This window comes from Neoarius graeffei, chromosome 6 (assembly GCF_027579695.1).
Source record: "Neoarius graeffei isolate fNeoGra1 chromosome 6, fNeoGra1.pri, whole genome shotgun sequence".
Taxonomy (NCBI): domain Eukaryota; kingdom Metazoa; phylum Chordata; class Actinopteri; order Siluriformes; family Ariidae; genus Neoarius; species Neoarius graeffei.
In genome coordinates this window covers 10,056,890-10,084,031 of record NC_083574.1, presented here as the reverse complement: position 1 = coordinate 10,084,031, position 27,142 = coordinate 10,056,890, and the positions used below count along the sequence as shown (strand labels likewise).

The 27,142-nt window shown below is 40.4% G+C and overlaps 1 protein-coding gene across 8 annotated transcripts in view; it reads right to left on the bottom strand.

The window, feature by feature from the left end:
* Nucleotides 1-25,427, bottom strand: part of LOC132887733 (uncharacterized) — a 51,974-nt gene extending 26,547 nt beyond the window's left edge. For 6 of the 8 annotated variants that reach the window (XM_060923279.1, XM_060923283.1, XM_060923282.1 and 3 more), the window contains exons 1-17: nt 25,259-25,426; nt 24,954-25,045; nt 24,629-24,827; nt 24,443-24,556; nt 23,612-23,719; nt 18,445-18,533; nt 18,160-18,358; nt 17,409-17,522; nt 17,191-17,304; nt 17,019-17,107; nt 16,656-16,854; nt 16,378-16,491; nt 10,987-11,100; nt 10,282-10,370; nt 10,128-10,161; nt 9,900-10,013; nt 520-641 (exon numbers count right to left, since the gene is read on the bottom strand). In XM_060923279.1, the coding sequence (XP_060779262.1) occupies nt 520-641; nt 9,900-10,013; nt 10,128-10,161; nt 10,282-10,370; nt 10,987-11,100; nt 16,378-16,491; nt 16,656-16,854; nt 17,019-17,107; nt 17,191-17,304; nt 17,409-17,522; nt 18,160-18,358; nt 18,445-18,533; nt 23,612-23,719; nt 24,443-24,556; nt 24,629-24,827; nt 24,954-25,045; nt 25,259-25,348 (1,994 nt within the window). In that variant the 5' untranslated portion in view covers nt 25,349-25,426. Of the gene's footprint in view, nt 1-519; nt 642-9,899; nt 10,014-10,127; nt 10,162-10,281; nt 10,371-10,986; nt 11,101-16,377; nt 16,492-16,655; nt 16,855-17,018; nt 17,108-17,190; nt 17,305-17,408; nt 17,523-18,159; nt 18,359-18,444; nt 18,534-23,611; nt 23,720-24,442; nt 24,557-24,628; nt 24,828-24,953; nt 25,046-25,258 lie in introns of all 8 variants that reach the window. The other 2 variants (XM_060923280.1, XM_060923286.1) reach the window with 2 other exon arrangements.
* Nucleotides 25,428-27,142: the final 1,715 nt, after the last annotated feature.

Here is a 27,142-nt window from a genome sequence, read left to right as displayed (position 1 = left end):
ATAAAGTTAATGTTTTGGAATGGCCAAGTCAAAGTCCTGACCTTAATCCAATCGAAATTTTGTGGAAGGACCTGAAGCGAGCAGTTCACGTGAGGAAACCCACCAACATCCTAGAGTTGAAGCTGTTCTGTACGGAGGAATGGGCGAAAATTCCTCTAGGCTGGTGTGCAGGACTGATCAACAGTTACTAGAAATGTTTAGTTGCACTTATTGCTGCACAAGGGGGTCACACTAGATACTGAAAGCAAAGGTTCACATACTTTTGCCACTCACAGATATGTAATAATGGATCATTTTCCTCAATAAATAAATGACCAAGTATACTTTTTTTGTATCATTTGTTTAACTGGGTTCTCTTTATCTACTTTTTGGACTTGTGTGAAAATCTGATGACGTTTTAGGTCATATTTATGCAGAAATATAGAAAATTCTAAAGGGTTCACAAACTTTCAAGCATGTCTGTAACTCTCATGAGTATTTTTTTCAGGTTATACTTCATAGAAAAAAATGAACTCATACTCCTTGTCATCTGTAGGAATAGTCATTTGGGAGGTTACATCCATGTCTGGTTTTAAACATTCTGAGATTGCATCGACATATGGAAGTTCCTGCGAAGAGCAAAAATGTGCACAGTAGGTGTCCTGTATTGAGATAAAATTGTACTAATTGACGAGACTGATGTATAAATTTCAAATATCTGTTAATGGTACAGTATATTAATCTAACATACGATACACTGAGATGCTCTGGTTGAAATTATGGATTCTCTGAGGTGACTGGCATAGTACTATTTTCTGAGTGGTGCAGTCCCAAAGAAAATAGTACTATGCCAGTCACTGAAGAGATTCCATAATAACCGGTGCCTCTCAGTTCATTGTGTATTAGATTTATATCCCTCATCAACAAATTCCAAACTAAGTGTTAACTAGAAAGAATTAGAGAGAAATCTGAAAATAAATAAATAAATACTGGAGGCAGCCATGTTTGTTGTTTACATCGACATGACCTTCGACCTGAACATGTGCAATGTCTCATGCTATCACCTCCCTCCCTAGGCATGATCATAATCTGTAGATCTACACACACAGATGCTCATGGAGCCACAGCTGCAACTTGAGTCGGCCATATAGCTTGAAATTGTGGCCTCAGTTCATGGTATATCCAGGATATACTGTAACCATTTTCATGATGTAATTGATCATAGTATAATAGTAGTCAAGTAGTCGACAATTTCAATGAGGACCAGTATCAGAAGAACCCAGATTATGAGCCAGAGAATGAATATCAATAATGAGTCAAGACAAGAATTGAATTTTGTGTAACAACACATATTGATAGAGTAGAAAGAATAAAACAATTTTTAACACAATAACCTAAAACAATAAAGTGCGCACATAAACAAAACTCCCTTTTTTTTCCCCAAAGTTCAGTCTTGCGTTGGGGCCTGTTCTAATTTGTCAGTGTTTGTCTTACCACACCAGATGTGGGAAAGGGAGTCTCTTACACAGTCAGTGTTCAATCTGGCTTGTCACCCAGTTCACACTGGGAATCTCTGAATCTGGAGATCTTGCAACCTTGTACAAGCCTGGATCAATCAGTGAAGTAGACTTTTGGCTTCAGAGCCTCTTCTGGGCATTGGACATGGTTCCATCTCTTACCATATACCCAAACCTGACTGCTGAGTGTGTTTTACAGCATTTAAGTCGGCAACCCCAGTGAATGCCACTACGGCTCTCATGCTGTTCAATCGAATGATAATGAAGGAAACACCCTAATTTGAGGTTGGTAGCAACAGACAAAATATAAGTGTAGGTGGAAAACAGACACAACTTCCCTTCACCACAGAGAGCAGCAAAAAAACAGAATGAAAACAGAGCAAAAGTTACCAAGGGAACCTACTGCTAGCTGATTGGTTGGCTGGGGATATCAGCATTAATGATTATAAATACATCAAACTGAACGAACAACACCCATATAAAATGAACTCTTTGTGGTGACTTGATCAAACAACCAGATAACACTATTGTTTATGTATTAATCATTCCCCTTATGTAAATATACTGTGAAAAGGATTGTAAAAAGGATGTCTAGCCACATTTTAATAACCCTTTTTTAACATGAGTTGAGCCTCCATTAAATGAGTATGCTTGTTCAAATACTAAAAGGAATATTTTAAGAGAAATTATATGACAGAGGGGTGTCATTAGTAAGCCTGGGCTACACCCACCCCTGAATTCATGTATGTCCCTGTACATGGTCACTCCAGAATTGGCGTTGTTATTCCAAAGGCTTGACTTTGTAACAAGTATTCTACATTCAAGGAATCAATAATGGCTGTGCTTAAGTCTTGAAAGAATGATTTAACCATGGTGACCAAGGGGTTTCCTAGTTCAGTGTCGTCAAGCCTTCTTGGAGACTGATGGTGCCTTTCTGATTTCCTGAGAGGAATAACTGTGCCTATTTGTACCATTGTCTCATTGTTACTCATTGCCTCCAGTATGCTGGGTCCAGTATGCTGGGTATCCTGCACAGTAGACATAGTTGGATCAGGCTGTACTGGACTCTCAGGGACTGTGGGGACTTGTGCTTTTTGAGGTTTCCTGAACCAGTGGGCCGGAATAAATTCATCCTCCTCCTCCTCCTCCGAGAACTGATCTTTATCTACAGTAGGATTTGCACAGGTTTTTGGCCTGTGCCTTGTGCTCTGCTGGACAGGATAATTGCTCCCATCCATAGGTAAGTACCCACATGGGAGTAGTAAGTCCCTATGCAGTGTCCTTAGAGGACCATCCTTGTTTTCGGGTCTGACAGTGTAAACCAGGAAGGTGCCTGCTCTTCTTACCACTACATGGACACATGGCTCCCTTTTGTCTGAAATCTTATGTTTGCCCAAGTGCGGACGTTTCTGACCAATACTCGGTCTCCTGCTTCCAGGTCTGAGACAGTTGCACACCCATCATATCTCGTTTTGTTCTTGTGTGCTCTTTTTGCAGCATTATCCATAGCAATCTTGTAGCTTTCTTCAAGACTTGAGGCTTTGCACGTACTCTGAGTGTGATGTGTGTTGGCCCCCTTGTACTGGCAACCCAAATGCCAGATCAAAAAGTAACCGAGGCTGGTGGCCAAACATCAGTTCATATGGGGTGAAGCCTGTCACCTCATTCCTGGTGCAACTGTACGCGTGGACCAGGGGTTTTAAAAAACCATGGCAACGAGACTTCTCCTGGTCCTGCAAAGTGCCAAGCATGTCTAGGAGGGTGCAATTAAATCGCTCTACAGGTTTGCCCCTAGTGTGGTACAGGGTTGTCCTCACTTAATGAATGCCAGCCAATTGACAGAGCTCCTTTATTGTGCAGGATTCAAAATCTGGTCCCTGATTGCTATGTAAATTTTCAGGGATCCCGTAGTACACCATAAAATTCTCCCACAGACATTTTGCAACCGTGCAGGCCTTTTGGTTAGGAGTTGGGACAGCAACCACAAATTTGGTGAAGCGATCAGTGATCATAAGTATGCCTCTGGTCCACTTTTGTCAGGTTTGAGAGAAAGGAAATCCATACAGAGGAGCTCCAGAGTTCTTGTGGTGTTGATGTTAACCAAAGGCGCTGCCCTCTCAGGCAGTGCCTTCCTCCACACACACCTGCCACATGTTTTAACCTTCCTCTCAATATCTCCAGCCATTCTTGGCCAGTAGGATCTGGTCCTTACAAGATCCATTGTACGATCGACCCCCATGTGACCCATATGGTCATGCAGGCTGGTCAGAACTGTGTCATGAAGCTCAGTTGGCAATACAAGCTGATAAGTTGTCTGAGGCCCTACTTGGTGTCTCTTGTACAAAATGTTATCGAGGCGCTCAAGGTGATTTAGCTCTCTGAGCAAGAGTGGGAGGTCACGGAGTTCATTCCACAAAGTGGGTGTGATTTATCTCCATGTTCAAGCTGGGAAATTATGCGTTTTAAACATTGGTCAGCTCTCTGCTTATTTACCAGCTCTGCCTTAGTCACATGGGGAATAGTTGGCAATCCTCCTAACTGACCTTCTTGCTCATAGCTGTCAGGCACAGCATCAGTGGAGATGGCAAGAGTTTCCACTAAGATAGCACCATCTACACAACTCTTATCATCATGACTGACACTGTAGATGAGCTGCCTCTCACAGATTGCTCATACCACAGCTTGATCTACTGCATCGATGTTTTCTGGGTCAGAGAGGTGATCTTGGGTGAACTGTCATATATGCTCTCTCTCTCTCTCTCTCTCTCTCTCTCTCTCTCTTTGAGATTTCAAATCATCCATCAGCTTCCCATGAGGCCTGTGGGACAGTGCATCCGCATCACCATTCTGCTTTCCAGGGTTGTAAAGGAGTTTGAATGATAATGTGGATAGTGCTGCCAGCCACCTGTAGCTTGTTGTGTTGAGTTTTGCTGAGGTCAGTATCTATGTTAGCAGATTACTATTAGTTACAACAGTGAAGTGGTTGCCATAAAGGTAATCACTAAACTTTTCAGTCACCTGAGTGCCAAAAATTCCAACTTATGTGCTGGATAGTGACTCTCGCTTCATGACAGCCCCCTGCTTGCATAGCCTATGACTCAAAGCTGGCCCTCCTGCTCCTGATACAAAACAGCACCGAGCCTGGTGGTACTGGCATCAGTATGGCATACATAGGGCTTCTGAGGATTGGTGAAACCCATCACAGGGTCAGTGGTAAGGCTGTGAATGACCTGCTCAAATGCTTGCTGGCAAGCAGGTATCCACCAATTCCCAAAGGCCTCCTTTGGATTGTGGTACTGATCTGCTCCCTGTTTCGGTCTTGATCTCTTGAGGGGGAGGTGGGTAACCAGAGGTTAAATCATAGAGGGGCTTGACAATGCTAGAGTAGCCCTTAAACCTCTTGTAATAACCAGCCAACCCTAAAAAAGATTTCAACTCTTGCAGGGTCTGAGGGATGGGCCAGGTCTTAAGAGCAGCAATTTTCTCTGTATTGGTCTCAACTCCCTTCTTGGAGACTACATGCCCAAGGTAGAGGACTGATGTCTGGAAGAACACGCACTTCTCTGAGGATAGCTTCAACTCAAACTCTTTGAGGCAAGTGAGCACTTTCATTAGCCTTGCTTCATGCTCCTCCAGGGTCTTTGAGAATATTATCACATCAAGGAAAACTAGCACATCCTTTAAATGCATGTCCCCCATGCACTTTTCCATTAATCTTTGAAATGTGCTAGGTGCATTTGTCACCCCTTGAGGCACATGATTAAATTCCCAGAACCTGAAAGGGCACACAAAAGCAGTTTTTGGTTTGTCTGTCTCTTCAACTTCAATCTGGTAGTACCCTGATTTTAAATTGAGGATAGGGAACCACTGGGAGCCACTGAGTGCTGAGAATGTGTCCTCCAGCTTTGGAAGGGAGTATGCATCCTTTATGGTCTGAAGATTTAGAAGCCTATAGTCGATGCACAACCGGACCTCGCCATACTATTTCCTGACCACCACTGTTAGTGATGAAAATGGTGACTCTGACTCCCTGATAACTTCTGCTTCAAGAAGCTCTTGGATATGTTTCCAGACAGCTTCAATATCCTGTGGGTGTATTGGTCAAGCGTGCTGTTTGAAAGGGGTTTCATCTGAGAGTTTTATGTGGTGTTTCATCTTGTCTGGCTAAAATTCAAGTCATGCTGTATGAACACATCAAATATGTTGCTAAGCTGCTGAGTGATGCATTCTTTCCACTCAGATGGAATTGGGGACTCACCAAAATCACAGTTTACGCTGGACTTTTGGGATGGTTGAGTCTCTGGTGACTTGGAGTGACTCCGGTTGCTTAGCTACACTGTGTTCCTGTAATGGGATGCTCTGGTAAGCACTGATTTCTGCAATTATACATTTTGCAGGAATGACATTATCATGATCAGACTCATTACTGATAACAGTCATAAGTACACTAAGCTAGCCTTTACTTGCAGGCCATCTGGCATGGGGGATGAAGAGGGATATTCAATAACAACTGATTTCTCATTCTGAAACCTGTTTGCAAGAGCAACACCCTCGACCACTACAGTTTCACCAGCTGGAATGACCTGGGAGTCCATTCCTTGCATTTTCACTATGCCATGATGACTGTCATTCACTTGGCCTCAGCTTAAGAATTTTGAGGATCGCTCTGTAGCTAGGTGGCATGGGCTGATAGTATGTCATTCCAGTTTCAGAGTAGATGTCAAACAATACATCAAGGGTATTGGTGCCTATTAGGACAAGAGACTGTGAGGTGGTTCGAATGTTGGGGACAACCAAGGCAAGTGTGTTTACATCTATTGACACTCCCATAAACTCCTTTGGGAAGGTTACAGTCATTTCTAAGTAGTTAAGGTAGCGCACAGGTTGGCCATTCACCCCCTCCACCTCCAAGAAATCATACAGTGGCTTAATCTCCTGCTCTGAAAAGTGCTGTTCGTAAAATGACTGGGGAACTGTTGTAACTTGTGTACCCGAGTCAAGTGGGCAGTTGATTTCTTCACCTTTTATAGTCACTCGAGCTGTACTCTTGAAGCCAACCAACCATTTAGGAATATTAAAAGGTTGTTTCTTATTCAAATGTTCTAGGCTGGCACATATTTGAGCACTTTGCTATCTACATCTGAGGGACTTTGTTGGCTCTCCTCAGCCCCTGCTTGTCCTACAACAGGGACTGTTAGTCATTTAAATTTGAATTAGGGCTGTTCTGTGTTTCCCATCTGTTTTATTTTTCCTCTAACTGCTTCCTCTTTTCAGCTACTAAAGCAGGGTTTGCAATGCCCATGCAAGATGGGGCAATGTGCCCGTCCCCACAGTTAAAGCAATACCAAAGCTTGGGTTTGTTTGTTTGATTCTTTTTTGTCTGTCTGGGCATGTCTGTTTTTGGTACCCTGCTCTGAAATTTACCTGCTGTTCCACCCTTATCAGCCCCCTTTGTCTTTTTCTAAGTCATGAAGGAAGTTAGTTGACTCTGCAAACTAGCTACCTGCTTCCTAAGTTCTTCAATAGCATTGGGACTGTCCTTATGCTTCTCTTTTGACAGTACATGTACTATGGGACTGAAGCTGGACTCACTGCTTTGTGGTGCCAATGTGTTTCTTCATACAACTAGCTTTTGCTTGCTGTCAGTCTTCTTCAGTGTGTAGCATTCGCAAAAGGTCTGAGAATGAAGATGGGTTGCTTTCCTTTTGTTCAAGTTGCTGGTTAGAGAGCAGAGTATTGTCCCAGCACCCTCTATAGAACTGCTTAAGCAGGTGTCTGTCTACTTCTTCTGATGCAATCTCACCCCTTTTTATGGCTAGGTTCAGTACTAGCTGCAGCTGATGAAGGTAGGTGGATGGTTATTCACCTGGATCTTGGAGGGTGTTCCAGTACCGAGCAAAAAGCTCCTCCCATCCTCAGTGGTACCATAGGCTGAGTCTAGCAGCTGCAGGTAGGTTACTGGAGGCGATTCAGGCCGTAGTCCCTTGATGACATCAGCTGCAGGTGGAAGCAAGCTCTCAAGGATCTTTTTGGATATCTGCAGATGGGATATGCTGGAATCATTTAGAAGTAGCTCAATATGTGAGTGCCAAGTGTTGTAGTCTGTTTCATTATCAGGTCTGGGAGTCTTTCCAGAGAAGGAGCGGAGACTCACTGGGGAGTGAAAGTGTGGGCCAACATATTCCCTCCTTGCAATATGCTCTACCATGACCTTCTAGTTGTCAGGTGGGTTCATATCACTAACTGAAAGGGACAGAGCCCTCCTTTCACTTGTGAATGTGACTGAGACAGTGGCACCTAAGGCATTGCTATCCTGAGGAATATCCAAGAACGAGATAAGGGGTTGTCATTCCTTGGGGCTAACAGGCTGTGGTGATAAGCTAGTGGTCTCAATGTGTGTAGGGGAAGATTAAGATTCTTCAGCTATGGGTTGCATAATTTCAGTATCTTCACCGATCTGAGACATCATTTCTTTCAACACTTCCCTGTATTCTTTGCCACTTAGCTTAGCTTAAACCCTTGAGCTCAGCTAGATATGTCTGGATAGCATTACTGCCAATCTTGGGTAGTGTACACACTGCTTAGTGCCCTTACACAATAACTGACACAGGGGCCACCTTGCATGGTGTACCTGTATGGCAAAAGTGGCTCTAAATTTTCTAGAGCTGAGCCACTTGAATACTCAAAAATCAGGTTTTGGTAAATTTTGGATGAGGTATCATTGATAGAAAAGATTCTTGCAATAGAACCATATTTCTTAAGGAAGTCAAGAACCTGTTTATCTTGATCTGCTACTTGGGTTACCCCACTAAAAATGACTGCATTTGGGATCTTAATACCAGACTTGTGTATGAAATCCATGTTGCACATGATCCCAATATTGATATTCAATTAACTGGTTCCTGGCTGGCTCGCCACTTCTTTAACCATTTTTACGATGTTGTTATAGATTATAGTATAATAGTAGTCAAGTAGTTGAAAATTTCACTGAGGACCAGTATCAGAAGAACCCAGATTTTTATGAGCCAGAAAATGAATATCAATAATGAGTCAAGATAAGAACTGAATTTTTTGTAACAGCACATATATTGATAAAGAGCAGAAAGAATAAAACACAATTTTTAACACAATAACCTAAAACAATAGTGTGCACATAACCCCCCCCCCCCCCCCCCCTTGTTTTCCCCAAAGTTCAGTCTTGCATTGGAGCCTGTTTTAATTTGTGTCAGTGTTTCTCCTACCACACTAGATGTGGTGGAGGGAGTCTGTTACACAGTCAGTGTTCAGTCTGGCTCACCACCCAGCTCACACTGGGAATCTCTGAATCTGAAGATTTTGCAACCTTGTACAAGCCTGGATCAATCAGTGAAGTAGATTTTGGCTTCAGAGCCTCTTCTGGGCATTGCATGTACTTCCAACTCTTACCATATACCAAAACCTGACCGCTGAGTGTATTTTACAGCGTTTCACTTGGTGACCCTGGTGAATGCCTCTATGGCTCTTGTGCTGTTCAAGCAAATGATAATGAAGGAAACACCCTAACTTGAGGATGGCAGTGACAAACAAAATGAAAATGCAGGTAGAAAACGGGCACAACTTCCCTGTGCCAGAGACAGCAGCGATAAAAAAAAAAAAAAAAAAAAACGAAAACAGAGCCAAAATTACCAATGGAACCTACTGCTAGCTGATTGGTTGGCTGGGGATCTTGCCATTAATGATTGGCTCACTTAAAATTCCATCAAACTGAACAAACACCACCCATATAAAATTAACCCTTTGTGGTGACTTGGTCAGACAACCAGATAACACTATAGGTTTTTTTGTTTGTTTGTTTTTTGTTTTTTAAATCAATCATTCCCCTTATCAAAAAGTCAAATCAACTTTATTGTCAAATATGCTATACATGCTCGACATACAGCACAGATGAAATTTCAGTCCTCTCTGACCCACGGTGCAAACAGGCAATGCAATATACTGTGAAAAGGATTGTGAAAAGGATTTCTAGCCACATTTTAATAACCCTTTTTTAAACATGAGTTGAACCTCCATTAAATGAGTATGCTTGTTCAAGCACTAAAATGAATGTTTTAAGAGAAATATGACAGAGGGGTGTCATTAGTAAGCCTGGGCTACAATACCATGATTGACTCACACCATATATATATATATATATATATATATATATATATATATATATATATATATATATATATATATTTTTTTTTTTAACTTTGGCTGTCACAAGATACATTGCTTTAAACAGTGATGGAACTATTTTATGTCAGGTGAGCCATCCTTGGCCAATCCCTGCATGGGAATTTTTTGATGAGGGATATAATTTTGTACACCAAATGCTTTATCAGAAAAAGAAATAGCAACAATAGGTTATCCATTGTAACTCACAAGGCTGTTGACTGGATGTGAAATCTCTTCTAGGACGTCTGTCAGGCTCCCAGAAGTGATGGCCACATCTTGGGTGTCTTTACTTTCTGTAACAATGGTTGTTTTGCTCTGCTTCTGAGAGATGAATAAAAATATCAAATGCTGTCTCATGTTAAATACTTCAAAGTTGACCAGGAATTAATTTCCCCATATTCAATGAGCAAAAGCAATAAAAACAATTGCACTTACTTCAGTCAAGGGAATACTTTTGGTGTCCACTGCACTGTTAAAAAAAAAAGCCATGTTTGTTCTAAATTACTTTTTTTTTCAACTAATATATTTGATGAAACTCTCATGAGTATTTTTACAGGTTGTACTTAATAGAAAAAAAATGAACTTGTACTCCTTGTCATCTGTAGGAAGAGTCACTTGGAAAGTTACATCTGTGCCTGTCTTTAAATCTTCTGGGATTCCAACTGCACATGAAAGTTCCTGTAAAGATCAAAGATGTGCACTGTATGAGCCATTATTTCTAGCAAACAGGTACTAATTATGATAAAGACGTAGCTCTCTAATTCCCAAAAAAAGTTGGGATGTTGTGTAAAACAAATAAAAACAGAATGTGATGATGCTAAACTGGCCTGCCTGCAGTCTTGACATGTCTCCCATTGAACACATTTGTCACATTATGGAGCACAAAATATGAAAAAGGAGACCATGAACTGCTGAACAACTGAACTTTTATATCAGGCAAGAATGGGACAACTTTCAAAACTACATCAATTGGTCTCCTTAGTTCCCAAACCTTTACAGAGTTTGTTAACAAGAATAGGTGATGCAACACAGTTGTAAACTAGCTCCTATTCCATCTTAATTGAAACTTGTTGCTGGCGCTAAATTCAAAATGAGCATATATTTTTCAAAAAACAATAAGGTTTCTCAATTTCGATGTTTGATATGTTGTCTTTGTCCTATTTTCAATGAAATCTAGGTTTTCCATGATTTGCAAATCATCACACTCTGGTTTTACGTTCGTTATATTTTACATCAGAAATCCCAACTTTTTTTGAATTGGTGTTGTATAATTTTACTACACAATTATACTCACAGGACTGATGACTGGATGTGAAATTTCTGATGGAATGTGCACCGGGCTACCAGAAACGCTCAACTTGTCTGGAACTTCATTAATTTTCATAGCCATGAAGGATGTGCTCCAATTCTAATGGGGGGACATACATATATATATATTCATTCTTTCCATTTCAGTGAGAGAACCTAGTACAGCCTACAACTACACATGTCTGTGCTTATTCCCAACAACTGTATGTAACCAACAATCCCATGGGAACATTGGAAATCTAAGCGAGGTATGGAAGTTGTCCAGGGTTTGCCAGATATTTCAACTTGGTTTGGTTGTGTTGAGTTTATCCTTTATTTAGCCATATGTAGTTTAGGTTAGCCCTATTTGACTTCAGCTTGATTTATTTTAAGTTATTGTTAATAAATTGTTGATTTAATTAAGTTGTTGCTGTGTGGGTCTCCCATCTTTGTTATGCCTTAAATGAACTGGGCTCACTGATTGGGGGCTTGTCCGGGAGCTGAACCTGGGACCTCTTACACTTATGCATTGGTTACTTTTCCTTTAGCTCTATACATTTAACGTGCATCATATTAAAGGTTAGGAAAATGTAATGCTGACGCACTTTCTTGAGCACCTTGTTGATGTTCCAAAGACTCCATTAATGTGGTCTTCATTTGGGGGGGTGATGGCTCTTGACCATGTAGCAGGATTAGTTGCTATGGCCTGCCTTCTATTTCCCTCTTCAGGTCCTTATCCTTTGCTCCTCCTACCTCATTGAGGGATTGGCTTCACCTGCTTGGGAGTCTTTATAAGCTGGTTTCCTCCTAAGATGGAAAACTGGTTTCTCTCCCACTTGGAAAGCTGGCACCCAATTTGCTTTCATCTGGTTTGATTTGTGTTGAGTTTATCCTTTGTTTAGCCACATGTAATTTAGGTTAGCCTTAGTTAGCTTCAGTTTGGTTGATTTTGGGTAATCGTTAATAAATTGTTGATTTAATTAAATTGTGGGTCTCCCTTCTTTGTTGCACTTTGAATGAGCTGGACATAGCTCCCAGCAACAGCACCCATGGCTCACACCATGTAACCTACAACATTCTGGGACTGCAGGATGACCCCAAACCATTTATTCACTTGTTTAAGTGAACTGCAAAGGTGTAGGGTTGTTCAGAATCACAGTGGACAGTCCAGCTACTGCTGGTGGATGACTCCCAGGCCACAGGTGCAGGAGAGTAAGGCCTGAGCTGGTCTGTTGGTGCTCCTGGGAGACCGGGCATTTCCGGTACCAATCTCTGGATCCAAACAATTTCTGGATCCCTGATACACTGCTGGCCACCCCAATCAAGCTGAGACATACCACATACCTGTAAGTATCCAAGCGGGTACTGACCATGCATGGTGTAATCAGACCTTAATTCACCAATGCCTGGTTCAAGGTACACCAGGATGGGTGAAGGTGAGGTGTATGCATGGGGATGTGCATGGGTATCCCCTGCTGTCGATCCTAATTCAGTTTCAGGGGTAAAGCATGGTGTTGAGTTGGCAATTAGTCCCTACCTCACCCATTTGCTGATGTTGCAGACAAATTTGCCAGGGTTTTAAACCTTACTAAAAAGCCTGTCCAGTGGATAAAATCATGCCAACAGGCATTCACTCAGGTAAAAGCTGCACTCTGTGGCAGACCACTCCTGCACTGTCTTAACTTTTCTTTCTCCTTTATTTTACAGACTGACACATCAGAAAGAGGGCTAAGGGCATTTTTTTCCCCAGATGATGGATGGGGAGGAGCACCCTGTGCTGTACATCAGCCAGAAATTCTCATAGCAGGAGACAAAGTACAGCACTATAGTAATGGAACATCTGACCATCAAGTCAATGGTCATCACTTTCCATTACTAACTGCAGAGATATCCTTTCACCCATTTTTAGGTTATGCCTTGCTCCAGTGGCTCCACTGCATGAAGAATGCCAACGCACAGTATCCTGGACGGTTCCTCGGCCTGAGTCGGGCGGTCAGGATATGTGGAGATGGTGGTGGGATTAAGCACCTAGATGTGAATAGAAAGTGATGCCACAAGAGGTGAGTTACACCTGCAACAAATTAATGCTAATGAGTGTGTTCTCTGGAGCAGTGAAGGGGCAAAGGCATAAAGGGGAAAGAGCTGAGAACCAGCATAGAGATGTATGTGTTTTAAGTGTGCCTCAGTGAGATACCTACAAATAAAAAGAGAAGCCACATGGAAAAGTCATGGCCTAATGGTTAGTGAAGCAACCGGGGCGGCATGGTGGTGTAGTGGTTAGCACAGTCGCCTCACAGCAAGAAGGTTCCGGGTTCAAACTCAGCGGCCGGTGAGGGCCTTTCTGTGTGGAGTTTGCAAGTTCTCCCCATGTCTGCGTGGGTTTCCTCTGGGTGCTCCGGTTTTCCCCACAATCCAAAGACATGGAGTTAGGTTGACATGGTGTGGCCTTGGGCTGAGGTGCCCTTGAGCAAGGTACCTGACCCCTGACTGCTCCCTGGGCACTCTGGTGTGGCTGCCCACTGCTCTGTGTGTGTGTGTGTTCACTGCTTCAGATAGGTTAAATGCAGAGGATGAATTTCACTGTGCTTGAAGTGTGCATGTGACAAATAAAGGTTTCTTTTTCTTTAAACTTTGGGACCAAAAGGTTACTGGTTCAATTCCTTGGACCAGCAGGAATGGCTGAAGTGCCCTTGAGCAAGGCACTGAATCCCCAACTGCTCTGGGTATGTTGTGCGTTGCTCTGGATACGTAAGAGCATCCACTGAATGCCTTTAATGCAATGAAAAGTGAAACTAAAATAAACACCAGTTGTGTTAACCTGCCTGTCTATACATCTTCCATTTCTTGATCCTCAGAAGTGTTGTACCATACAAAATGCATTTCAATCAACACTTGCAATGTAACCTGGGTAAATGCAAGGTGTGATTCTAAGGGAACCTTTTACCTCTTGCTTGCTTTATGTTGTATGCAAGCAATGGAGAATATGTACTGTATAACCAGACTTTGGATAAGCATACAGTGCTCAGCGTAAATGAGTACACCCCCTTTGAAAAGTAACATTTTAAACAATATCTCGGTGAACACAAACAATTTCCAAAATGTTGAAAAGACAAAGTTTAATATAACATCTGTTTAACTTATAACAGGAAAGTAAGGTTAATAATATAAACTCAGATTACACATTTTTCAGTTTTACTCAAATTAGGGTGGTGCAAAAATGAGTACACCCCACAACAAAACTTACTACATGTAGTACTTTGTATGGCCTCCATACTTAATGTAGTACTTTGTATGATTTCCATAAAGAACTTCAAATTTTGATTCATCTGACCACAGAACAGTTTTCCACTTTGCCACAGTCCATTTTAAATGAGACTTGGCCCAGAGAAGATGTCTACGCTTCTGGATCATGTTTAGATATGGCTTCTTCTTTGAACTATAGAGTTTTAGCTGGCAACGGCGGATGGCACAGTGAATTGTGTTCACAGATAATGTTCTCTGGAAATATTCCTGAGCCCATTTTGTGATTTCCAATACAGAAGTATGCCTGTATGTGATGCAGTGCCATCTAAGGGCCCGAAGATCATGGGCACCCAGTATGGTTTTCCGGCCTTGACCCTTGCGCACAGAGATTCTTCCAGATTCTCAGAATCTTTTGATGATATTATGCACTGTAGATGATGATGCGTTCAAACTCTTTGCAATTTTACACTGTCGAACTCCTTTCTGATATTGCTCCACTATTTGTCGGCGCAGAATTAGGGGGATTGGTGATCCTCTTCCCATCTTTACTTCTGAGAGCCGCTGCCACTCCAAGATGCTCTTTTTATACCCAGCCATGTTAATGACCTATTGCCAGTTGACCTAATGAGCTGCAATTTGGTCCTCCAGCTGTTCCTTTTTTGTACCTTTAACTTTTCCAGCCTCTTATTGCCCTGTCCCAGCTTTTTTGAGATGTGTTGCTGTCATGAAATTTCAAATGAGCCAATATTTGGCATGAAATTTCAAAATGTCTCACTTTCGACATTTGATATGTTGTCTATGTTCTATTGTGAATACAATATCAGTTTTTGAGATTTGTAAATTATTGCATTCCGTTTTTATTTACAATTTGTACTTTGTCCCAACTTTTTTGGAATCGGAGTTGTAGAAAGCCAAACTGGGGTGACTATTTCCTGTGACACAATACGGCGTACACTGCAGAGGAATGGCATGCATGGATGCTGTCCACGAAAGAAGCCTCTCCTAAAGCCCAGGCACAAAAAAGCCCGCCTAGTTTGCCAAGGCCCATGCTGACAAAGATGAAGACTACTGGGACTCTTTACTCTGGAGTGATGAGACCAAGATAAATGTTTTTGGAACTGATTGGTTCAAAACTGTATGGCGTCGCAAAGGTGGGGAATACAAAGAAAAATGCATGGTGCCTACAGTGAAACATGGTGGTGGCAGTGTCCTTATGTGGGGCTGCATGAGTGCTGCTGATGTCGGGGAGCTGCATTTCATTGATGGCATCATGAATTCACAGACGTATTGCTCTATACGGAAAGAGAAGATGCTACCATCACTCCATGCCCTTGGTCGTCGTGCACTTTTCCAACATGATAATGATCCTAAACACACATCTAAGGCTACTGTTGGATTTCTGAAGAAGAACAGGGTGAAAGTGATTCAGTGGCTAAGTATGTCTCCTGATCTGAACCCAATCGAACACCTGTGGGGAATTCTGAAGAGACAAGTTGAGCATCACTCTCCATCCAGCATCCAGTCACTAAAAGAGGTCATTGTTGAAGAATGGAAAAAGATTGATGTTGCAAAATGTCGCCAACTTGTTCATTCCATGCCTAGAAGACTTGATGCTGTCATTAAAAATCATGGAGGCCGTACAAAGTACTAGATGTAGTAGTTTTTGTTGTGGGGTGTACTCATTTGTGCACCACCCTAATTTGAGTAAAACTGAAAAATGTGTAATCTAAGTTTATATTATTAACCTTACTTTCCTGTTAAGTTAAACAAATTTAATATTAAACTTTGTCTTGTCAACATTTTGGAAATTGTTTGTTCATTGAGATATTGTTTAAAATGTTACTTTTCAAAGGGGGTGTACTCATTTACGCTGAGTACTGTAACTGTCGACTCTGAATGTGACCCAAATAGCACAAGAACATTTTGGACTAAATGTGTTCCAATCAGCTTTGAATTGGGCAGACTCCTTTTTGCACGAACTAAACATCTGAGTATTAGAGATTTATTACAGCTTGGGCAGAGTCAGATGACTGCCAGGTATCCCATGTTCTTGAACATATGGCATATTCTAGTGAGCTAGGATTGTTACACTATTCAAAAAATGGTTCTTCAATTCACATAAAGTACATTAGTGAAAGAAAAGAGTTTTAGTTACGTCAACAAAATCAAAGTAGTTAATGGTAACATCTCCACGGATGCCAAGTGTTGAAACTTTCTCCAAAGGAATTCGGTGTTTGAATGTACAGTGTTGCAAGCTGTTGACATAGACCTGTAGAAGCATGATAAAAAAATAAAAATAAATAAATATAAATATATATATATATATATATATATATATATATATATATATATATATATATATATATATATATATATATAACTGACTTAAGAGTCTAAATACTGAATTTTCTGCATTGAATTTAAGAAACATACCTCATAGCCCTCTGAGTTGATAACAAAAACCAAATCAAAAGATGCTCCCTTGGTGAAGGGATTGTCCGAGGCATATTCCTCAGTCTCCCAGCTGCCATTAATGAAGCTGTTTAGGGCCACAGATTTACCAGTTTGAGGACTGATGTGAAAAGCAATGTCATCATTATCAGAGTCACCTGTCAGAAGATTTATCTCAAAGCTGTGAATAAAAAGAAATGTCATAGAAATATTTGGGTGAAACATTGGCTTGGCTCAAAAGACAATACTAAGGTCTTCAATACTGAAATTAATTGTGATGTTCATGTAGCTGTTGTACCTTGAATTTTTCCTTAATTAACCTTAATAATAAACTCAGGTGATTACCTTTTGCCATGTTCAGAAACTGCCCCATGGAACAAAATGGCCATATCTGGTCTTATCCCTCCTTTTATTGTACCCACATAGGGAAGTGCCTGTGGGGCAAAACAATATGCCTGATCAATTTTCAATTGTGTGAGTAAGAATAAATAGACAAAGCATTTGCTTTTTAACTCACAGGAAGGATGACTGGACGTGAAGCCTCTGACAGGATGGGTAACATGCTCGAGAACGAGCTTCCCATGCCTGTGATTTTTAAAAGGTCCATAACAGTAAAGGGTTTGCTCCAGTTCTGATAAGAAAATAGAAATATCAAAAGTTATCTTTAAGAAGCAGCTTAACAAGAAAACACATTTCATCCATTTAAAAATATTAACAAGAAATTGTATTACTTACATCAATGAAACCATAGATGGGGATGGTAACATCTCCGTAAATGCTTATTGCTGAAATGTTCTCTAGAGGAATGCGATGGTTAAACCTACAGTATTGCATGCCATTCACATAAACCTGGGAAGACACATCAGAATAATTTAAAGAATTTTAATGCTTTTGTATATATATTATTCTATCCACATTCACTGAATATGAGCAATCACATGCTCTGATAGCCTAGTCATAGAGTAGCCAATCTGCTCATATACTGTGAGTAGAGATAAACAAAATGGTGAAGTGTGTTGCTGAACCAACCGAGGACAAAATAAAAACTCTACTCGAAAACAAATCCCCAAAAAATACAAAAAAAGTAACAAAATATGGAATAAAAGTATTTCATGGGAAGAATATATCTTTTTTCTATTTTTCAAGAATTATTATTGTAGCATTTTTCACAGATTGCTACTGTCATTTCACCGGTTTGTTTACATTCTAAGCAGAAATTATTTTGTCAGGCGTTTTGTATAAAGGTTTTACTTATCGAATTTGCAAAAACTAAAAATCCTCTGCTTCTGAAAATCCAGTAAATGTGGACAGAATAAAACAATTATTTCACTCAATCTCGTGGTACATGGCTTATAGCCAACTAGGTGCTACACGCCTCATCGGCTATCAGCTTATGTATGACTTGATTTCGTAGAATAACTGTTAATTATTTTATATGATTGTAATACTTAAAAGCATTGTGTGCAAATTAAGTCAAAAAACAAACCTCGTAGCCCTCTGTGCTGATTATAACAAACATATAAAAGGCTGCTCCCTTGGTAAAGAGTTCATCAGAGACACATTCCTCCTTCTCCCAGCTTCCATTTCTGAAGCTGTTCAGGTAAACAAATTGCCCAATACGGGGGTTGAAGTGAAAAGCGATGTCATCACCATCAGATTGTCCTGTTTGGAAATTTATCTCAAATCTATGAAAACGAAATAAAACAAAAATGTATATTTTTATAGCTGTTTTTCCCCCATGCTTTACTTAACAATGAAAGTGATCACATACTCTTTGGGATGTGTAGGAAGAGCTCCTTGGAAAAATATAGCCATCTCTGGTTTTAACCTGTCTCTGATTTTACCCACATGGGGAAGTACCTAGGGAGAGCACAAACAGCATGTACTTTAGGTATGATACAAAATCCACAAACACTCACCATGCAAGTGGTTACATGTAAAAGATACAATTGAACATAAAGGCTAATGAAAAAAAAAAGTGCAGGACCAATGATCATTGGTGGCGGCTGTCCATTGCTAGTGATGATGACTGCTTCATTAGGATGCGCAGAAACACAGATGGGCCCACACCAGAGCGACAGAGTCGCCCGCAGCAGTGGCACGAACAGCCCGGCCAAGCCACCATGGAAATGTCTGGCCTCGTGAGCTCTTGCATACTATTCTCTCCTAATGAAGCACCTTGCATGGTAAGGTAAGACAAATTATGTCATGCCCCCATTGTGTTGTCTCCCTGGACCTCCAGACCCGATGCCAAGTGGTGTACAAAAGCACCACAGACCTGACAGGTATGGAAGTTGCCCCACAGTGACAACTGACTTGCCGAGTGATGCCATTTGAGTGGCTCTTCCACATGCCATCTGGTAGTGTGCCATTGACCCTGTTGGGTTCATCTGCCACATTGCAATGAAAAGTGCCCTGCTGCTAGCACCTTATAGATGATGTTCTATTTAACCCATACAGTGGTGCTTGAAAGTTTGTGAACCCTTTAAAATTTTCTATATTTCTGCATAAACATGACTGAAAATGTCATCAGATTTTCACACAAGTCCTAAAAGTAGATAAAGAGAACCCAGTTAAACAAATGAGACAAACTATTATACTTGGTCATTTATTTATTGAGGAAAATGATCCAATATTACATATCTGTGAGCGGCAAAAGTATTTGAACCTCTAGGATTAGCAGTTAATTTGAAGGTGAAATTAGAATCAGGTGTTTTCAATCAATGGGATGACAATCAGGTGTGAGTGGGCACCCTGTTTTATTTAAAGAACAGGGATCTATCAAAGTCTGATCTTCACAACACGTTTGTGGAAGTGTATCATAGCACGAACAAAGGAAATTTCTGAGGACCTCAGAAAAAAGTGTTGTTTATGCTCATCAGGCTGGAAAAGGTTACAAAACCATCTCTAAAGAGATTGGACTCCACCAATCCACAGTCAGACAGATTGTGTACAAATGGAGGAAATTCAAGACCATTGTTACCCTCCCCAGGAGTGGTCGACCAACAAAGATCACTCCAAGAGCAAGGTGTGTAATGGCGAGATCACAAAGGACCCCAGGGTAACTTCTAAGCAACTGAAGGCCTCTCTCACATTGGCTAATATTAATGTTCATGAGTCCACCATCAGGAGAACACTGAACAACAATGGTGTGCATGGCAGGGTTGTAAGGAGAAAGCCACCACTCTCCAAAAAGAACATTGCTGCTCGTCTGCAGTTTGCTAAAGATCACATGGACAAGCCAGAAGGCTATTAGAAAAATGTTTTGTGGATGGATGAGACCAAAATAGAACTTTTTGGTTTAAATGAGAAGCGTTATGTTTGGAAAAAGGAAAACACTGCATTCCAGCATAAGAACCTTATCCCAACTGTGAAACATCGTGGTGGTAGTATCATGGTTTGGGCCTGCTTTGCTGCATCTGGACCAGGATGGCTTGCCATAATTGATGGAACAATGAATTCTGAATTATACCAGCGAATTCTAAAGGACAATGTCAGGACATCTGTCCATGAATTGAATCTCAAGAGAAGATGGGTCATGCAGCAAGGCAACGACCGTAAGCACACAAGTCATTCTACTAAAGAATGGTTAAAGAAGAATAAAGTTAATGTTTTGGAATGGCCAAGTCAAATTCCTGACCTTAATCCAATCGTATTGTTGTGGAAGGACCTGAAGCGAGCAGTTCATGTGAGGAAACCCACCAACATCTCAGAGTTGAAGCTGTTCTGTACGGAGGAATGGGCTAAAATTCCTCCAAGCCAGTGTGCAGGACTGATCAACAGTTACCGGAAATGTTTAGTTGCAGTTATTGCTGCACAAGGGGGTCACACCAGATACTGAAAGCAAAGGTTCACATACTTTTTCCACTCACAGATATGTAATATTGGATCATTTTCCTCAATAAATAAATGACCAATTATAATATTTTTGTCTCATTTGTTTAACTGGGTTCTCTTTACCTACTTTAGGACTTGTGTGAAAATCTGATGATGTTTTAGGTCATATTTATGGAGAAATATAGAAAATTCTAAAGAGTTCACAAACTCTCAAGCACCACTGTAGCTTGAACCCAGGCAGGTGCTACCACTTCGGGTCAGAGCGGACCTGGAAGCAATGGTGATTAAAGGGTAACTCCACTTTCCCCAGTACTCTCATCCTCTCAGATCTGAAACTCACCACCAGTTGCAGTTTAAAGTCATACCCAGGACTAAGGACCAATAATAAATATAGACCGAATGACACAAAGTTAATTGGCAGTGTACTGTGGACACCCTCATTTCCATATTAGCATGGTTTTTATACTACAAACAGTGTAAAATGCAATATTCATGTGAAATTGTGAAATATAGAACTGCAAAAAACAAGTACTTATTTTTAAAACTGCACCTAAAGATTTGAGTCATGACTTTAAATCATTCCTTCATCTTCAGTAACTCCTTTATCCTGATCAGGGTCATAGTGAGTGGACCCCTGCCTGGTCACCTGGATCTCCAGCTACCTCACCGACAGGCCGCAGTACATCAGGCTGAAGGACATCACGTCTGACACTGTGATTAGCAGCACCGGAGCACCCCAGGGCACAGTGCTGGCCCCTCTTCTCTTCATCCTGTACACCACGGACTTCTGCTACAACTCTGAGTTGTGTCACATCCAGAAGTTCGCCAATAACACAGCCATCGTGGCGTGTACCAGGGATGACAGAGAGGAGGAGTATAGGAGCCTGGTGAGGGACTTTGCTGTGTGGTGCAACAGGAACCATCTGCAGCTCAACACCTCGAAGACCAAGGAGCTGGTCATTGACTTTGGGAGGTCACGACCAGTTCTGATCGGGGGAGTCGAGGTGGAGGCTGTGGATTCCTACAAGTACCTCGGGCTGTGGCTGGACAGCAAGCTGGACTGGACTTGCAACACCAACCACTTGTACAGGAAGGGACAGAGCAGGCTATACTTCCTGAGGAGGCTGCGGTCCTTTAACATCTGCAGGAAACTCCTGTGGATATTCCATCAGTCCGTGGTCGCCAGTGTCCTGTTTTACACCGTGGTGTGCTGGGGGGGCAGCACATCCAAGAAGGACACATCCAGGCTGGGCAAACTGATCAGGCGGGCCGGCTCTGTGGTCAGCATGAAGCTGGACTCTCTGGTGACGGTGGCAGAGAAGAGGACTATGGACAAAATACTGAACATCATGGACGATGCCAGTCACCCTCTGCACACCGTCATCAGCAACCAGAGGAGCCTGTTCAGTGACAGAATGCTCCTTTCCAAGTGCAGGACTAACAGACTTAAAAAAAACTCCTTTGTCCCTCACGCCATCAGACTGTACAACTCCTCTCTGGGGGGGAGGAGGGGTAACAGGAGGACAGAGGATGGGAAGGAGCAGTAGCCTAGCCTGACAATAAGCAATACTGGACAATGTGCAATATAATGTGCAATACCTCTTCTGTTGGCCTTTTTTTCTTCCTCTTCCCCATATCTTATTCTTTTTTATATTTGTATATGTAAATACCTAATTTAATTTATCTAGAAGTTTTCTCTATTTCTGTTTTCTGTTTATCCTGTAATGATGCTACTGGAATTTTAATTTCCCTGAGGGAACCTACCCAAAGGGATCAATAAAGTTCTATCTAATCTAATCTAATTTTATTTGTAAATGGATTTGTGAGAAAATATACACAACACCATTCTGCTTTATTTTTAAGGATGCATAAAGCTGAAATGTCTCAGCTAGTTTAAATAGAAGTTTATGTATGACTAAAAGAAGTATCATAAAAGGTTTTGGTGTTGTAGCCGATAGGGGTGTGGTTTAACAGCAGGCTAAAGTGGGAGGGGGGTGATGCGCTCTCTCTCTCTCTCTCTCTCAAGCAGTAAGCAAAGTGTTATATAGACATGAGCCAAAAGAAGCCAAGGCTGCTGAGTGAGCTTCAGTAGTTCACAATGGGTCGCTTGGGTTTTAGATAAGCGACCAACTACAGGTATGAAATGGTGTTCCACCCACAGTGCATTAATTAATGGCTGAAAAAAAAATAGCATCAACTTGCAAACCTGAAAATATTTGCTTGTGTTCTTGTATTATTAGTAAGAAACCAGCATTAACCCATGCAAATAGAAGCCCATGGCACTGTTTTCATGCAGGCATACAAATAATTTAGGGGTAAGTCAATGCAAATGTGCTGCCATTGGTGGAGAAATGCAACAGGAGGTGTGATATTCAAAATCTGCCAGTGCAGTGATGTTTTCAAACCCTAACTGGTTCAAAATTACGCAAACATCTCTTCTTCTCCAGACCCCTTCCAAGCTCTGACAGAAGGCAAAAAATGGCACTTTTCTTCAAGCAAAGGATTATAGGTCACATTTCTTAGGACATGGTATATGGATGAACAATATTTACTGTATGTCACCCTAGTTGACTGTAATTAAGCTTCTTCACCCAACGATTAACTAAATACTACTGAACTGTGTCTGTATAAAATAAAAACACACAATTCATGATTACACAAATGACATATGACACTTCTGGTATTTTATCTTCATAAAGTGAAGGAATTAGCAAAAGAAATGCATTAAGTGTTATTAGTCATTCAGTTATCGTATTTCTACGAAAATACTGATATGAAATCTCAAAGTGCTAATCTAATTCGATTCAAATTTGAATTAAATTCATTACAAACATATCATTGGACTAAGTCATGAGTGCACACAACACATATTTTAGCACACTAATAACTAAATGACACGAGTGACCGTGGGACTCAAGAAAGCCTGGAGAACTCAAAAATATTGGGCAGTAGGAGCAGAAAATTTAACAAGGGGACAGAAAAGTGCAACATGTAGAACTGGTGTCATTTCTGGAGAAAAAGGGAGAGATGCAAATTTATAGCAAATAACTAGGAAGTTCTTTCAGACAAAATTCATGTCCATTATGTGCTGTTTTACTCACGGGCTGAATGACTTGATGTGACACCTCTGATGGGTTTGGGAACATGTTCAGCAATGAGATCCCTGAGCTTGTAATTGCTTGCTCTGTAAAGCATGAGCTTCTCCAGTTCTTATGGCAAAAAAAAAAAAAAAAAAAATATATATATATATATATATATATATATATATATATATATATATATATTACACACACTACTGTGCAAAATTCTTAGTCACATGTAAAGAAATGCTGTAGACCAAAAATGGCTTAAAAACAATAAAATGAAATGTTGTAACATACAAAAATACTATAAAGAGCAGTAAGGCATAATAAATGAAACAAAGTAAATATTCAGTGTGTGATGACCCTTTGCTTAAAAAAAAGTCTCAGGTACAATGAGTGCAGTTTTATAAGGAAATGAGCTGTAGGTTTTACTGAGCATCTTGCAGAACCAGCCACAGTTCTTCTGGACACTTTGTCATGTTTGCTTCTTAATTTTGCAGCAAAACCCAGTAGCCTTCATTATGTGTTCTTTTTTAATCTGAAAAGTGGTCTCTTATGGAATGTGCTGCTCAGATACAAACTTTTTTTCTGTAATATTTAATTTTGTGCTGGAAATTGAATGTTTGGAATGCTAAAATGTTTTTGTACTGACTCGATAATAGAGAAGTCATAAAATAGCTTCTATAACAAAGTTTGTATTTTAAAAAAATGGGGAGCTAAGACTTTTGCACAGTACTCATATATAACATTTTCAGTAAACCACCTCGACTTTAAAATTACATGCACATATTGCAGATGACATTATGATACAAAGGAATGAAAGGGTTTGTTTTTGTTTGTTTTACTTACTTCACACAAATCAAAAAATTCAATGCTAACATCTCCGCAAATTCGAAGTGTTGTAACTTTCTTTAAAGGAATGCGATGCTTGAACATGTAGTGCCGTAAATTATTCACATAAACCTGAAAAGGAAAACTGTATGAAATTATGTTATATTTACAACAAATAACAGTGAATCAATTCATAAAACACACCTCATAACCATCTCTATTGATGTCAATGAACATATTGAAGGCTTCTCCCCTAGTGAAACAGTCATCAGGAATACATTCCTTCACCTTCCAGTTTCCCTTTTGGAAACTGTTTAAATATACATATTGACCGATCCAGGGATTGAAGTGAAAAGCAATGTCATCATATTTATTCTGGCCTGTTTGGAAATTTATTGAAAACCTGTGAAACAGAGTAAAATCATTCAAACCTCACAGTCAAATTAGATAACGTAAACATCTAATTTTTACCATAAACAGTTTAAACATTTAGTATTTGCAGTACTTAAAATAGAAATAAAAATCATACTGGTTGGCATTATCAGAAACAACCCCTCGCACATTGAGAACCATTCCTGGCTTTAATCCACCAGATATTATTGGTCCAACATAGGGAATTACCTGTAGCACAAAAGACAGTGTATAATCTATGATAAAAAGCTACAAATTGATGAAAAATGATTTCACATCCATACATAATGTTTAATAGAAACAAAAGCAAAGTGCACATGTACTTGTTCACTGTTAGGTGGAAACATGAACTGTTAAAACATTTACACCTGTATATGACATTGACATTCATTCAAATATTGCAAATACACGATATAAACCTACTGGATTGGAGACTTGCTGGTGTCCAGAGTGGAAGCAGGTGTTAGAACAGAACCAGTTGTTTTGAGAAACGTCTGATCTCGATAAACTCATGATTGCAAAAATTTAGTCTGCATAAGCTGAAGTGTTCCAATCGGTAGATAAGGTTTTGTAATGTGCACAGTATAGTACAGTGGAAGTTTTGTAGTGAAGGAGCGTGACTGCTTTTGTCCCCAAGGTGTTTTTTGTTGTTTTTTTTTTTGTTTTTACTCAACTATTAAAAAATCCCCTCTGGCAGTTAACTGACTGAACAGAACTCATGCAAGCTCATACTGTACAACCATCAAATCCAAAGTTAAACACAACTTTGACTTTCAGACCGAAAAAATGTTGACAACCAAGCAGTAGGGGAGAGTAGGGAGACTTGGGATCAGTTTTCAGCTTTTGTAGATTGTGTGACATTCTTTGCAGGTATCACTCACATTCATATTGCATTACAGAGCATTTACCTCTTATACTCTCTTATCACAAGATTAGTTTCTCAGCTTGCCACATATACTGGCCTTCAGACTTCAATTTTTCTGTCTTTTTTTTTTTTTTGCAGGGAGACATGGAACAAAAATAAAATACCTAGGCTGACATGTTTAATTTTTATTCATGATCAAAACTTGTCCCATATGAACTGTATGAACACATAATGCTGGTACTGCAATAGAAAAAAGTCAGTTTGCCCCAAACCTGCCTCGACGAAACAGTTCCATTCTCAAGAAGGAATGAAATAAGCTTTAGTATCTTCATGCAAGGAAATGCCCACATTGTTAACTACAATTTTTAAACAATTTTAGACTTGCAAACCAATAAAAAAAAATAAACAATGAAAAGAAAACCTGTAACATGATGAACTGTCCCAACTCTCCCCACCAGGCCATTAAAAATCACCAGAATTGAATTGTAATAAATAATATGTGGTAACTCTTGGCTACATATTTTAATTCCTAACAAATCCCGAATTCACCAGCATACATTACATCATAGAATGGAGGTGGAGGCAAAGTAGAAAATACAAGTTTTGGTTGACAAAAATATTGAACTGCACAAACCTTACTGCAGTGTCCAGCTTCGTGGTTCCAAAGGAAGTTGGTTACTCTAAGGGGCAACATCTAACTTCTGATGTAATCTAAAACCTGATTGGTTAAAATTAATTTATGGGAATACAAACTGTCCCAAGTCTCCCCTGTCCCAAGTCTCCCCGCTCTTCCCTGCTCAGCTCTAATTATGTATGATATGTGGCAAATAATTGTGTGGGGTAAATTTTGATCATGAGGAAGCTGATCACTCATGTGGGCTAATAATAATCAGAGAAGTTCATTGCTACTTTTGGAAGCAATCACTAACTACTCATTCTGGTGAGGTTTAATGCTACAATTAACTTACTGACTGTGTAGATTTTAACTTAACTTGATATGACAGCTACCTGCTTTGGGCCCAAAAGATCACCTCCTGCAAGACAATGTAAACCCCCCCAAAAGAGGGGAGTAGAACTGTAGTGTGCAAGCATGAGGGCTTGGGCACCTGAATCATTTAATTAAGCAATCTACTACAGCCTTTGCAAACTACATATTTGTAGTTAAGATTTGTAGTTAAGTTTGCAAAGGATGTGGTAGATTGCTTACTTCAAATGCTTTATGTACCCAAGCCCTCATGGGAATTACTACATGTCATGAAAAGCATACATAAACAGATAAAGTCAAAAGAACTATGATTAGCCCAATATAAAGTACAATTCAAAATGTTATATCTATTATGCTGGGGCGACACGGTGGTGTAGTGGTTAGCACTGTTGCCTCACAGCAAGAAGGTCCTGGGTTCAAGCCCAGCAGCCGATGAGGGCCTTTTCTGTGTGGAGTT